The sequence below is a fragment of the Pantherophis guttatus genome, chromosome 3, assembly GCF_059756535.1.
Source record: "Pantherophis guttatus breed Tessera chromosome 3, ASM5975653v1, whole genome shotgun sequence".
In the NCBI taxonomy this organism is placed as follows: domain Eukaryota; kingdom Metazoa; phylum Chordata; class Lepidosauria; order Squamata; family Colubridae; genus Pantherophis; species Pantherophis guttatus.
Genome location: NC_142065.1, coordinates 35,606,937 through 35,622,627, shown reverse-complemented (window position 1 = coordinate 35,622,627; position 15,691 = coordinate 35,606,937). Strand labels below are relative to the sequence as shown.

Genomic DNA, 15,691 nt, shown 5'->3' with positions numbered 1-15,691 from the left:
GAAAGTGCACCCTGAATTTTGATGGGGCTAGGGTGGTGAAATGCCAGTCTCTTACCCTGCATGCTTTTAATATCTGTTGCATCTTATAATTAAATGTAGGATTTTAAAACTGTTAATACTTGCTGTTTTTGTAGTAAGCAGTTCCTCTAAGAGAATTGATGGTTTTACTGCTTCCAAAACTGCAATCGAACACGAACCTAAATTTCGATGCAAGTTCTTAGACTGTTCCAAATCCTTTCGAAAAGCTAAACTGCTGCATTATCATATGAAGTATTTCCATGGGATTGAGAAATCGCCAGAGCCACAACAAAATCCTGCAACCAGAAATATTCAAACAAGAGGTTCCTTGGCTTCTGAAAAGGCTAGTCAGGAAGGTTGTAACAGAAGGCGGACCACATCTGGTTGCTTATGTAAGTGGTATTTTTTCTTTAAAAAATACATTTAATTACTTTGAATCAGATCACTTGGGTTGCTTTAAAGGCTAGTATTTTTAAAGTTTTTCCTGCTTTTCTTCAATTTAGTACTTAAACAACACAAACTTAACAATTTCACATGATTAACATGTTAATTATGCAGAAATATTAACATATATGAAATGAGGATGATAACTTTGTTTTTGTTTTTTTGAAATTATTAGTTGTTTACTGGCTTTATAGATACAGTTGTAAATTCTGAAAATGAGTGTAAATTTAGAGAGCTGAATAGAGGAAGTCAGTTTGGGAGAAACAGGAAGACATAAAAAGAGAGATGGCAAATAATGCTGAAATGGTGAATAAACATTACATTTAGAAGAGCCTACTGACCACCATTCACTTTCATCATATCTATAGTATATCTGAGTAAAAACCTAATGTTTCTCAACCAGTGGTCCCCAACCTTTGCAGCTTGGCAGCCTGCCTGGGGAAGCGGGGGAGGAGAACCAGGCCGTGTGAGCGGCAGGCTGGCACGTGCATGTACAGTTCCATTCAAGAGAGAAGAGAAGCCTTTGGAGCACAGTCTTGGCTCCTTCAGGCTTCTCCACTTTTGCAAAGGGACAGAAAGCCTGAAGCAGTGCAAGATCGCTCCCCTGAACCCTTTCATCCATTTGCAAAAGCTTTTGGCATGGAAAACAGAAGCCTTTGGGGGCGTGGTCTTGTGCTCCTTCAGACTGCGCAGGGAGTCTCAGTGAGTTAACGAAAATGAGCAGGGTGTGCTTGTCCCACTCAGCCTCTGCTCTCACTGCTCCGCTTTTGGAGCATGGGGAGTAGGCGGCTTGGCAGCTTGGCTGGGGGGGAGAAGGGAAACTGGGCCACACAAGTGGCAGGCTGGCGCATGCACAGCTCCACTCATACAAGAGAGAATCTTTGGGGCCCAGTTGCAAATAGGCCATGGCCCACAGGTTGGGGACCCTGTTTAAACTATAAAGGATAAAACATCATGATGTATCTTATTTTTTTTAAAGCTGCTAAAGAAAAGGATAAAAACAAAGAAAAGAAACCCAGAGACTTTGGAAGATCAAAATCAAAGAAAAAGAAAAAGAAAAAAAAGAAAATAAAAACAGGTAATATTTTAATGGAAAATTGCTACTGAGGGGGATGCCTTTTAATTTTCTTAAGCAGTTTGTACCATTTGAGAGAGAATATATCTAAAACCTATGTTGAAGCCAATAAAATAGATATGCCTACATCAGTTGTCTTTTCATAAAAAAAACCTTGTGAGCCACAGAAACAATTAATTATGGAAAAGAATCTGAAGATCTCTGCTGGTTTACCTGGTGGTCAAATTTTTCTTCTGTGAGAGGAGCTTGCCTCGTAATGCAGAAGTGGGCAATTAACATCCTTCATATATTTTTGATTTTGAAAGCATAATTCCCACTCTATCTCCCAAATGGATTCAAGTGCGATACCTCTGGGAAGTTTAGAAGGCATAGTTATGATCCATTTCCATACCTGTGGTAACTGAAGGAGATTATTATTAATAATATTGAAAGTTGAACAAAAATGTGGACAGGTATAAAGCTTTTAAATACAGTTACATACAGTAGTTGTCATTGCCTACTCATTAGAGATATAACCATGAAACACTAGATATAGCCTACCTATTTTATGGCTATTTTAAATACAGGTATACCCTGCATATTTTACAGCTGTTTCTGGCAGTATGTGGGTTATCTACGTGGTTAATGGACTGCGACAAAATACCACCTCTCTCTCATGTGCATCTTCCTTCATTCCTTGCCATCTTTCTTAATTTTAAGTCAATTTTAATGTTAATATTTATTTCAGTGTTCTATCTGGTTACTTTTGGTTGTAGGATGATTGTTACTTTTACTTTAGGCAAAATGGACAGCATATAAATTTAATAATGAATAAAAATGTTTAAATCAATAAATCATATTATTAGAGTTTGTGTGCATTCATTTTCTGTAATATTCAGTTCTGGATAATAACGCTTAATTAAATTTTCCAGAACATTCAGGAAGTGAAGAAAATGTTGACTTTTCCCAAGATCTTTCTCCTCCAAGGTCTGCTGTTACAACAAGATATAATTCAACAAATCGATCTTGTATACATTTGAGTACACAAATACATAGCTCTGATTCTGGGCATCGTAAACAGAAATTAAAAATCACTGGTAAGACTGCTTTTGCATTTTCTCTGATGGTTTTAACTAAAAAAATTAAAAATAATTCTGAATATTAATGATAATTGGGAATTATTTTCACAGGCTTGCTGTTTATGATTGAGTGTTGATAGCTTTTAAATTATGACATTTGAATTGCAGATTAGTATATCTCAGTTATCTAACACATATACCTTTTTTGTAGTTATTTCTATTCTTTTGTGTAATTTTGAATTATTTAAATCAGGGATATGCAAATTTCTTAAACTTGAAGTCTGCACTTAAGGAAAAAGGTATATAAAAAATGACATAGCATTTCCAGGACCAAATTTTGGGGGTGATATTTTCAGGATTCGAAAGCGAATTTGGGCAGTACAGTTGGTCCTTAAGTTTCACAAAGTTTATGCTTCTTGGCCCTCCACCTCATTTTAGAAGGAATTTTAAATCTTTCTGACAAAACATCTCTGCAAATTTAGATTCTATTATTCAGCAAGAGGCGTTGTTTGCAAAACTTACGAACGTAAGAATAGCCCTGCTGTCTCAGGCCAAGGCCCATCTTAGCCCAGCGGTTTGTTTCTCACAATGGCTAATTGATGCTTTTTTGCTGTTCACAAACAGGAGATGGAGACCATGCCCTTGCCACCATTGTTCTCTTGCAGTTCATGTTTGGAGGATTGTTGTCTTTAACCCAATGTAAACTGGGTTTTCATGACATAAGCATTAAGCTCTGCTTGCCTAGCTTGCACAGGGAGCATTGTGTTGATAGTCGTAGACTTTAGTTTGCTACCTGGTAGCCTAAATTTGATACCCAGGACTTCCTAGCTATATTTCTCAACATTACCGGAGCCAGTGTGGATCATGACTGCTGTTTTTCCCACAGCAATTAATTTAGATGGTCCATGGCATCTGTAGCCTTCACACCTGGTAGATGTATCACCACTTTGTACCACCAATACAAAGTCAATAACCTGCAGTCAGAAACCTTGTATGCTCCCTAAGAGAAATACTAGTACAAAAGAATGGAAATTTATCATCTGAGAGTTGTCCTCCTACAAAAGTATATACTTCATCTTTGAAATAATATGATCCTCCAAATCTCACATATTCCCCGAGAGCAAGAGATGTATCATTGAAATGGGATGAAAACTTAGACTTAGAATAATTTTATTGTCACTTTGAATGTACACTAATCAGCATACATTAAAATGAAATTTCATTGCATACAGCTCTAAAAGGGTCACCATGAATATGACAAAATAAATAAATACAAAATTATGTATATACCCACATATATTATACGACACAGAGAAACAACACAGTCTAGTCCGGATGTATACATGTTCATGGCGAGAAAAGCGAATCTTGGGAGTTTACCAGACAGATAGCATAGGGATCTAAGCTGTTACAGAATCTGGTAGTCCTGCTAGAAATACTTTGAAACCTCCTCACAGAGGGGAGCAACAGAAACCCAACTGAGTGTGTTGGGTCTCCAACAATGCTTTGAGCTCTACGCACATAGCGCTTATAAGCAGTATCCTGAGTAACAGGAAGCAAGCTTCCTATAATTTTCTCGGCTATCCTTACCACTCTCTGTATGGACTTTCTGTCTGAGGCATTGCTGCCACCAAACAAAACAGTGATGTAGTTTGTTAAAACGCTCTCAATTGTGCCTCTGTAAAAAGTAACCAGGACAGAAGGAGAAAGATGTGCTCTCCTCATCCGACACAGGAAATGCAGACTCTGGTTTGCACACTTCACAAAGGATGACATGTGGATTCAGATTTTTGGTTATCTGCACCCCCAGATACTTAATACTGTTGACCACCTCTACAGCTGCATCCTTGATACTGAGTAGAGTATGACTCTGCCGGCTCTTTCTAAAATGTACAACTTATCACATCCTGAAAGATGTCATCTATATACCTTACTGGCTCATCCTGACTCAGCTACTTCGTTTTCAAAGGAACTGGTAAACTTTGAGAGCTAGGAGTTCATTGTACTGAAAACAAACCCATATTATACCCCCAAAGCAGCTGGTACTTTGTTTTAGCCAAACTCATTTATATCAAAAAGCACTGTGGAATAAGATGAACATTTTTCTCTCCCATGCTATCTTTGTATTCCAATCTAGTTATGAATTCTAATGTCTACTAATAAAATACACGGGCTAGAGTCTGCGTAAAATCCCTAAATCTACCGCAGTGCATGGGGATTAATGGGACTCCAATTAAAATGTATAATGATAATGTCAGCAGATAAACTATTCAGGTTTTACCTAATGTAATACCTTTTGTAAAATGGTAAAATATCTAATGTAACAAAACTATATTATGAAGTAGTTTACACTCTTCTGTAAAACTACTCAATAAAAGTAGGGTTTCTCCTCCTCCTTCTATTACTATTATTCCTCTCTTCCAAACATGACTATGCCCTAATGACCTCTAGATTGGATTAATGCAATGTGCTGTACCTTGGGGCTGCCCTTTAAGATAATTTGGAAGCTGCAGTTGGTGCAGAATTGCAGGCAGCTAGCTGGGTCTATTTTTAGGGACCTGTGACACCACTGCATAGCACTGCAATGGCTGCCAGTGTGCTTCTGGGTTCAAGCAGTCGTGGCAGTGCAGTGGTTAGAACACAATTTTGCAGGCTAACTCTGTCCACCGTCAGGAGTTTGATCCTGACCACCAGCTCAAGGTTGATTCAGCCTTCCACCTTTCTGAAATTGGTAAAATGAGGATCCAGATTGCTGGGGACAATATGCTGACATTTGTAAACTGCTCAGAGAGTGCTGGAAAGCCTTATGGAGTGGTATATAGGTGTAAATGTTATTGCTATTGTTAATTCAAGCTGAAGTCCTTTATGGCTTAAGACCAAGTTCTTTAGGAACTGTCTCCTCAGTTGTTGACTGGCAGGCCCAGGAGATCCTTTTCTATCATGGGGCCCATCCTCTGGAATATAATGTTCCCTGCAGTTAGATTGGCAGTGTCCACGTTGGGCTTACTAAGGTGCCAAACGTGATTGTGTGCCTGAGCTTGGGCCTCTGGGTGAGGGTAGAGCTCTTTTCTCATCTTTTGGCTAAGATCAAATATTTCATTTCATTTATTAAATTTTTATACCACCCCTCTCCCGAAGGACTCGGGGCAGTGAACAGCCAGGATTAAAAAACATACAATATAAACATTAAAATAATTTAAAACATAATTAAATCTATATTGGCTATATTGGCATAAATATAGTATCTATGCTGTGGATTTTATATTTTTGTGTATGTTTTAATTATTTTTAATACTGTTAGCCATTCAGAGTCATATATGTGAGAGGAATAGCAAAATAAATCCACTAAATAAATACATGTCTATATTGGATTCTTTTGAATGGTTCTTTATCTGTGATTGTGTTGCAACAATGTCTTTCTGTTGTTAATTATCAATTCATCAGCTCTCCACATGTATGCAAATCAAAATGTATTAAAATATTGCTAATACCTATTGAGTAGCAGGCAATAATTTATAAACCATCCACAATCTGTTGGATTCATTCAAATTCAATGTTTGCACACAGAGGATGATACGCTGAGTGAATCATCTGCAGAAAGTTTGTTTTGGAGTGATGATGACTGCAGTAGAGATATTGATGTAACAACCAATCCTGATGAAGATCTTGAAGATGATGATAATGACTTTGAAATCGTTCGCTGCATTTGTGAAGTAGAGGAAGAAAATGACTTTATGATTCAGGTACATTGTAGAAGATGAGAGTATAACAAAAGAAATTGCCAGTCCCCAAAGAAATGCAAATAGGAATCATAAGATTATTGGAACTCTGTCTTGGATAACTAATTGGGAAGACTTCTTGATAAGTACAATTTTGTAATGGCTAGACAGAATGACCTTGAGAGACAAGAGAAAAAAACTGTCCTTTACTTATGACCACAATTTAGCCCAAAAGTTTTCTTGCTAAACAAGACAGTTTGTTAAATGAATTTTACAACCTTTTTTGCCCAGTTGTTAAGTGAATCACAGCAGTAGTTAAGTTATTAACATTATTGTTATGTGGATCTGACTTGCCTATTGACTTAGTTTGTCAAAAGGTGGCAAAAGGTGATTGCATGACCCCAGGACACTGCAACTGTCACAATTATAAGTCAGTTACCAAGTGGCTGAATTTTGATCATGGGACCATGGGGATGCTGCAACAGTTGTGTGAAAAATGGTCATAAGTCATTTTTTCCAGTGCCATTGTAACTTTGAATGGTCAAATGAACTGTTGTAAATCGAGGACTGTCTATACTAAAGCAATGGTGGGATAATGAGTCGGAACTATAACTTGAGAAACTGTTCCATGCAGGATCTTCCCAAGTTCTCAGGAAGATAAAGGGAAACAAGGGGGAAATGCATTCAGATTGGAAGACTCGGTTAATGTAACTTATAATAAAAATAGTATTGGCCTTCATACTTTTTCCTAGTCTTGTCTACCATGAAGAGATGGCAGATTTTTTCTCAATTTATTGTTTTCTTACTTGTTCTAGATATTTACTGTAGTAGCTCATGGACAAATGCTAAAAAAGTTCAGTTCAACTTATTTGTATTATTTCTGTTCTCCTATGTTTCTATTTATGGATAATGATTGTACTACTTTCCTACCAAAAAAGAAGGGAATTTGTTACCCAGCAGACTGAAGAAATAATCAAAATTATCATAATTTTAAAACAGTAATGATTTATAAGCCTCAAATTTGTTTTCCAACTCAGATTTTCCTTAACGTATCTGATAGATGTTGCTTTAGAGATGGTAACAACAGGATGGAGCATGGTCTAGAAACACCTTAAATGACCATACCTTGACTTGCCCCAATGTTATAGAGAGAGTTTGAAATAGTCTAAATCTGTTGTTTAGCTTATGAAATAGCAAGTTGTGCTTACCTGTTTGATCTAATTCTGCCTAATATTTAACAGTGTGAAGAATGTCTCTGTTGGCAGCATGGAGTTTGTATGGGTTTATTAGAAGAAAATGTACCTGAGAAATATACGTGTTATGTTTGTCAAGATCCTCCAGGTACAAAGATTTCTAAGGTTGCAGAGTCTTCTAATAGTATGTAATAATTATATTATTTTGGTTATTATTGTACTGCTTTTTGATAATACCTTAATTTTTCAAGTATTTGATAGCAAATTGTTTAACTTACCGTAATAGCCAATATAGTGAATATGCTACACTGGTAATATATATAATAATTTGTGAAATTTACTGATTTTGAATCTACATATCATTAATATTGTTCTTTCAGTTGAAAGGGTGGAATATATCTTGTTTAATTAGTAAAAATTGAATTTAGCCAGCTGCTTGAATCTTCCACTATAGTCCTGGCAAGGGGGAAGCTGCTACCACCAACATAGACTCATCATTGTTGAATGTTTAATATTTCTGCATAAAAGTTATCTAAAATATCACTGTTCTCAATACATTTTCTTCAATAAATAAATAAGTGTAATTTTTTACTTATTGATATAATTAGATTCGCTTTCTAGTTTTGGACTTGTATGCAAAAATATTGAAAATTCAAAAGTCTTCACACATTTTTATGCAACATTATACAGCAGAATAAATAAAAACCCCACTCTATTTTAAAGGATTTGTACAATATTCCTAATGTTTTCCTGTTTGTGCCTGAAACTTGATTAAAAGTACTTTCAGTTCTCTAAGAGAAGACAGAATTAGGAATCATGGTTTGGGTGAGAGAATAATACCATTGATATTATTGTGCTTTCTTTAATTAAAATAGTTTTAAACTCACAATTTTACTATTTTTTTACTAATTTATTCAAAAGATTATAATTAAAATGTAGTTTGTTGTAGCTTTTATTATTATTGAAAGTTTTTTCAGATTTGGAGGTTAAATTTCTATGCCAAATATGCAAATGTTTGCTGTTTATTTTAAAAGTGAAAATAGTGGCAGATTAGAATATGGCTAATAATGAGCATATACTTGCTTTTATTTTTAATTTACTTCCCTATTGTTGCTTTAGGCAAGCGATCCAGTTTGAAGTATTGGTATGAAAAGGAATGGTTATGCAATGGCCACATGCATGGTTTAGCATTTTTGGGAGAAAACTATTCCCATCAAAATGCTAAGAAAATAGTAGCTACACACCAGCTTCTTGGCGATGTGCAAAAAGTGATAGAAGTGCTACATGGACTTCAGTTGAAGATGAGCATTTTGCAGTAAGCTATATTTGAATGTATTTGCTTAAATTATAGTGATACAATTCAAAGAATTAAATAAAATTTAATTTCATAAAGCTATTGTATAACCTAACATTTAGATACTGGTGTGCTTATCAGTTTGGTCCAGGATAATATTAAACCAGGGGTGTCAACTGTCAAACCCCTTGACCTTGGATACCTTTCACCTTTCATTTTTCTATCGGTAGAAAAATACACCATCTATACCCAAACCCAAACTAGTTGGAAGAAGCTAGCTTCAGGCCATAAGTGGAATCATAGCAATCATTCTTATTAATCAAACTTTAATTGGTTAATGATTTGTTTTTATAAGATATCAAATAATACTGATAAGAAATAGCAAGGTAGTAGGGTTCCCTGCATTTTAATAGGTCTACTCCTCCCATCTGCTCCTCTTTACCACTGCCAAATGAAACTTCATTTGCAACATTTGTACATGACTATATTTATGTGAAATAACTCAGGTAGGAGTCACTAATCGTTATAGGAATGTTTGAAATAATAATTCATGGGGTAGCTTTTCTTTTTACCTTTTATAGGAGCCTTTGAGGAATATTCCGTGGCACATAATTTGGAAATAACTAGAACACATGCTTGAACTTGTACATCACACGTTCTTTGAAATCATTATGAAGATTTGTCTTCCATTTTACAGTGTTCTAAATACTTATTATATGATTTTTAAGAATCTACTTTTATTGAACATAACGATGGAATCACTGAAGAACTATGTTTTTAAGTATTAACATTAAATTCAGATAGGTTCATTTATGTCAGATGATGCTTTTACTTGTTTTATTTATTCTGTTTAAGTTAATGGTGCTTATAAATAGTAAGATATCTTACTATTAATATACACACGGCAAGCAGTAAAACTATCCTGATTTCTCTGAAATCTGATAGAAGGTTCACAATGGTTAGTTTCCAGCTATTTCAGATGAATTTAGAAGATAAAAGGTGTAAGCTGAATTCTAGTAAAAGTTTTCAATGTAATTTCCATGTATTTATCATTTTAACAGAAGTAAGGAACATCCTGACTTGAAACTTTGGTGTCAGCCTTGGAAGCATCTCAAAATAGAAGAAAAATCTCATACCACTAGACTCATTCACATTGAAGAAAACAGTTGCAAAGAGGAAACCACAAGTTATAGAACTTTTAATGGAACAGTTGAGAAGCCTCCAACCATTCCCTTTGTAGAGGAATCTTATATCACTAGTGAGCATTGTTACCAAAAACCTCGAGCTTACTATCCTGCTATAGAACAGAGACTTGTTGTAGAAACCAGAAATTCGGACATTGATGATGGTGTTAATAGGATAAGAGAAAATGGAGATGATGCCGTAGTGGAGAGATTAGGATGGGAACTGGATAGAGAAATATGCAAGTTGGAAAATGAATCAAAACATAACTATTCTAAGGTATGTTTTACTGAACCCTTTCAGTAAATTAAAAACCCCTAGTTTTTAATTAGAGTTTCCATGACAGATGGAAAATTGGAAATCCTATGCTATTGTGATGATGATTACATTAGTTGGGTTCATGTAGCTAAGGAGAGAGAGATATAGAGAAAGACTGACAGACAGACAGACAAAGAGGAAGGAAGGAAGGAGAGAGAGAGAGAGAGTGTGTGTATAACTTATGATGTATTGGACTTGTTAATTTGTACTTCATTCACAGACAGCCATTATCATTTAATCTTTTCTACCAAAAATATTAGGAATTAAACATATAGCAATACCACTTAAACTTGTATTGCTTTACAGTTGTCTCTGAGCAGTTTACAATGTCAGCATATGGCCCCCAACAATCTGGGCCCTCATTTTACCAACCTCGGAAGGATGGAAGAATGAGTCAATCTTGAGTCAGTCAGGATCAAATTCCTGGGTGTGGACAGAGTTAGCCTACAATACTGCATTCTGACCACTGTGCAACGACAACTCCCTATATATAATCTCTTGAACTGTTTTTCTTTAAAATTGTTCACTGTTTATAGGGAATGTTAACTTTTGTATTTTTCTAGGTAAGAGAAAAAATCACATCAGAAGAAGATACTGAAGTGAAATTGCTTGAGAAAGACAAAGATGGTATTATGAATTCCCAGCTGCAGTGGCAGCTTAACCTTTTAACCCACGTTGAGTCCCTGCAAGATGAAGTTACCCACAGGATGGATTTAATTGAAAAGGAACTAGATGGTAATGGCTTTTTTCTGCTACAAATTTTAACAGTTCAATTAAGATCTGTTCAATTGCTCTGTCTTGTGTTTTATTTCTTACATTAAATCTGTTTAATCTAGGTTCATAATCATATTGGGTTGGCAAACTGAGTTTAGAATCTTCCCGGAAAGGCCAGTGTTTTTCCCTTGTGTCTTTCTATCTATCCAGAGTTGTTCATCTAGGTTTTTTTGTGTCTTCAAAACTGAAATTTTAAAAAGTTCTTCATCAAGTCATCACAGGATGTTTTTCAAATACTACAGTAGCTTAGATGAAACTATCAGTATGCAGGCTGATGCAAGTCCTCTAAAGTGGATCAGGTTAAATCTTGTTAAAACATAGCTGATTCCAGGTAGACTTCTATCATGTATAATATTCCCTTAAATTTAACTGCAGTTTTCCATACTGAAATAGTTCTCTAGCTTTTGTAACTAAAAGAGGCATGGTCATTTACTTATTCATCATATTTATATAGCCATCCATCTAACAATCAAGTGAATTAATGTTGTTCATATAAAAAACAACCCAGAATAAAAAGAGATAAAGCAAAAAGGAGTTAATTACCCAGGAGCCATACCCACTATTTTGCCAGTCCTGAGGCTTGCTAACAAACAGGACCTCCCGAAAGCTAAAACACAGAAGGCCAGCCTCTGTATGTATGTATGTATGTATGTATGTATGTATGTATGTATGTATGTATGTATGTATTTATTTATTTATTTATTTATTTATTTATTTATTTATTTATTTATTTATTTATTAAATTTATATACCGCCCTATTCCTGAGGGACTCAGGGCGGTGAACAGCTAACGATAAAAATACATGTAATACAAACGTTAAAAAACCAATTAAAATATACTAAATACTCTGGTCCTAGATAATTCAAAACATCCCAGTTTATAAAATCACATGAATTAAAAATTTAAAAGAGGAGAGTTAGGCCAGGCCAGTCTGCTGAAATAAAAAAGTTTTGAGAACACGACGAAACCTGCGCAGGTCCGGAATCCTCCGTATCTCTGGGGGGAGCTCGTTCCAGATGGTGGGTGCCCTCACAGAAAAGGCTCTCCCCGTGGGGGCCGCCAGTCGACACTGTTTCGCTGATGGCACCCTGAGAAGCCCCTCTCTATGGGAGCGTACTGGGCAGTGAGAGGCTATTGGTGGCAGAAGGCGGTCTCGTAAGTACCCCGGTCCTAAGCCATGGAGCGCTCTAAAGGTGGTAACTAAGACCTTGAAGCACACCCGGAAGACCACAGGGAGCCAGTGCAGCTCACGCAGGAGGGGAGCCACATGGGAGCGCCATGCTGCTCCCATAACTACCCGCGCGGCCGCATTCTGGACCAGCTGGAGCCTCTGGGTGCTCCTCAAGGGGAGCCCCATGTAGAGGGCATTACAGTAGTCCAGGCGTGAAGTGACAAGGGCATGAGTGACCGTATTTAACGAATCCCGATCCAGAAAGGGACGCAACTGGCGAATCAGGCGAACCTGATAAAAAGACCTCCCGGCCACAGCCGTCAAGTGTTCTTCTAAAGACAGCCGTGAGTCCAAGAGGGCGCCTAAGTTGCGAACCCTCTCCGTGGGGGGCAATGACTCGTCCCCAATAGTCAGTGATGGCACCAACTGACTCTATCGGGACATCGGAAACCACAGCCACTCGGTCTTGGATGGGTTGAGCCTGAGTCTGTTCCTCCCCATCCAGATCCGTACAGCCTCCAGGCACCGGGACATCACTTTAAGGGCATCATTGGGGTGGTCCGGGCTGGAGATGTATAGCTGAGTATCATCAGCATACTGATGATACTTCACCCCAAAACCACGGATGATCTCACCCAGCGGCTTCACATAAATGTTGAACAGAAGGGGTGAGAGAACCGACCCCTGTGGCACCCCACATACAAGGGGCCTCGGGGTCGACCTCTGCTCCCCTGTCAACACAGACTGCGACCGATCAGAGAGAAAGGAGGAGAACCACCGCAACACGGTGCCCCCCACCCCTAACTCTTCCAACCGGTGCAGCATGATACCATGGTCGATGGTATCAAAAGCTGCTGAGAGGTCTAATAGGACCAGGACAGAGGAGCAACCCCTGTCCCGGGCCCTCCAGAGATCATCTACCAATGTGACCAATGCCGTTTCCGTGCTGTATCCAGGCCTGAAGCCCGACTGAAACGGATCTAGATAAGCCGATTCATCCAAGTACTGAGGAAGCTGTCGCGCTACCACACTCTCAACAACCTTCGCAACAAAGCGAAGTATGGGGGGAGGAGAGGGTGTTCCCTAAAGTGGGGGCTACAGCAGAAAAGGCACATTGTCTATGAGCTGCCAAATACAGTAAAATTGTTGATAGGTACTGAAGAAAGTTGTTTATATTTAATAGCAACTAAACTTCTCTGAAATACAGCTGTCTCATTTATTATGGTGGTATAAATTGAATTTGTAGCGCTTCAAAGAAAATGTAAGCCTTAAGTTTAATAGGAAATCATTACAGGTAGTCCTCAACTTACAACCTTTCACTTACTGAGTGTTCAAAATTACAACAGCGCTGAAAAAAGTGACATGACCATTTTTCACAAGTACCACCATTGCAGCATCCCCATGGTCATGTGATCAAAATTCAGACGTTTGACAACTGACTCATATTTATAACGGTTGCAGGTCCTGGAGTAACATGATCACCCTTTGCGATCTTCTGACAAGGAAAGTCAGCAGGGAAGTCAGATTCACTTAACAATTGCATGGATCCACTTAACTGTGGCATGAAAGGCCCTAAAATGGGGCAAAATTCACTTGACAACTGCCTCATTTAGCAACAGAAATGTTGAGTTCAATTGCGGTGGACTATCTGTAACTGATGCTTATGTGCTTTATTATCAGTCATAACATCAATTGGGTGCATTCTCCAACCATTTTAATATAGTATCATTTGAAAATTACATGGAGTAAAGTAACAATTGTTTGATTTCATATGCTTTTCCTGTGATTTCTTAGTTGGTTTCTTTGATTGATTGATTGATTGACTGACTGACAATGGTACTTTTACTGAACAGAGGCTCGATGTATCTGAAAACATTCTAAATAAAGTTACAGTAAATTGATGTAGTTTCCAAGTATAGTTTGAAAACTATATGCCACTAAATACTTGAAATGAAAAATAACAAAATTAATAAATAATGTTGAATCACATCTACTTTCAACTATATGCCTTCATTTACCTAGCTATAACTAGAAAATCAAGAAACAAAACTTTAAGGGAGGAACTTCTTGCTTTCCAGCATGAAGTATTTAGGGATATTATAATATTTTGAATCAGGTAGGTTTTGAAATTGTCAATCTTGTTGATTCTGTATTTTTTAAAACCCAAATGGCTATTAGTTTTGTTTGGGTATTGCCCAGAATCTATTGCTATCTCTTTTCATTTCATTCTTTTTTTTCTGTATTTTGTGCATTAGCATTGGTTCTGAAAAACCAGTAGCGGAAATTTTGAGTAGTTCAGAGAACCGGCAAATACCACCTCTGACTGGCCCCAGATTGGGGTGGGAATGGAGATTTTGCAATATCCTTCCCCCAGGAGTGGGGAGAGAATGGAGATTTTGCAGTATCCTTCCCCTGCCACACCACCAAGCCACACCCAGTGGAAAAAAATTGAATTCCACCATATATATATATATAATGTTTTCATTCTTTTTCCTCTGAATTTAAAAAATAAAACTAGAAAATGTCCTTAATGTCATTTGGATCATCCATTGTTTTTTATGAGCTAGGTTTGTATATTTTCACTGAGCTATTTCATCATAACTCCGATGGATATCAGTTCAAATACCATCAATTGACTTGAGTTCCATTTGCACCTCCTCAGTCTCTTTCAGTTTCACCATTATGAATATATTGGTATCATTTGCAAATTCCCCTAGTGGATGGCTCATCCCTAACTTTCAGGTTTTTGGTAAAAAGAATAAAGAGCACTTGTCATAACCCATATTAAAAGGTAATGGTTTCCCCTGCCAGTCATCTCTGACTTTAGGGGCAGTGCTCATCTCCGATTCACAGCCAAAGAACCATTGTTGTCCAAAGATGCTTCCGTGGTCATGTGGCCAGCATGACTATATGCTGAAGGCACACTGAACAATGTTACCTTCCCACCAAAGTGGTACCTCTTTATCTACTTGCATTCATATGCTTTTAAACTGCTAGCATGAGCTGGGGTAAGTAATGGAAGCTTATTCTGTCACCCAGTACTTGGGTCTCGAATGCCAACCTTCCAGTCAACAAGCCCAACATCTTAACCGTTCAATCACCACAGATATTAGGAGCATGCATAAAATGGGAAAAACATTTTAAACCTGGAGCAAACCGTGTTTTCAATGTTCTGCCAAACTTCTTTCTAATTCCAGGTTTTAAGCAAAATTCAGATGGGGCAAATAGGGCAAGACTGGCACTTCCTCTTACCTGTCATTGGTTCATAACATGGCATAACAAAACAGTTTGCTTACCCCACTAGTTTTCCCAGTGACTTTCCTTGTTCTGTCAACACCCTCCATTCAGCCACATATATCTTTGCTCCCTCCTCTATCCCAGTAGTATGCGTAGACCAATCCCTTCTCATTTGATCTGTGCTCAAATTAAAACATTCCAAACATA

General features: G+C 37.4%; 1 protein-coding gene across 11 annotated transcripts in view; it reads left to right on the top strand.

The window, feature by feature from the left end:
• Positions 1–15,691, top strand: part of PHF20 (PHD finger protein 20) — a 55,685-nt gene that overhangs the window by 37,911 nt on the left and 2,083 nt on the right. For 7 of the 11 annotated variants that reach the window (XM_060689695.2, XM_060689693.2, XM_087889261.1 and 4 more), the window contains 8 exons: positions 135–410; positions 1,442–1,540; positions 2,449–2,613; positions 6,163–6,338; positions 7,556–7,691; positions 8,627–8,822; positions 9,863–10,262; positions 10,865–11,036. In XM_060689695.2, coding sequence (XP_060545678.2) covers positions 135–410; positions 1,442–1,540; positions 2,449–2,613; positions 6,163–6,338; positions 7,556–7,691; positions 8,627–8,822; positions 9,863–10,262; positions 10,865–11,036 — 1,620 coding nt within the window. The remainder of the gene's footprint in view (positions 1–134; positions 411–1,441; positions 1,541–2,448; positions 2,614–6,162; positions 6,339–7,555; positions 7,692–8,626; positions 8,823–9,862; positions 10,263–10,864; positions 11,037–15,691) is intronic. The other 4 variants (XM_034414109.2, XM_060689696.2, XM_087889260.1 and 1 more) reach the window with 1 other exon arrangement.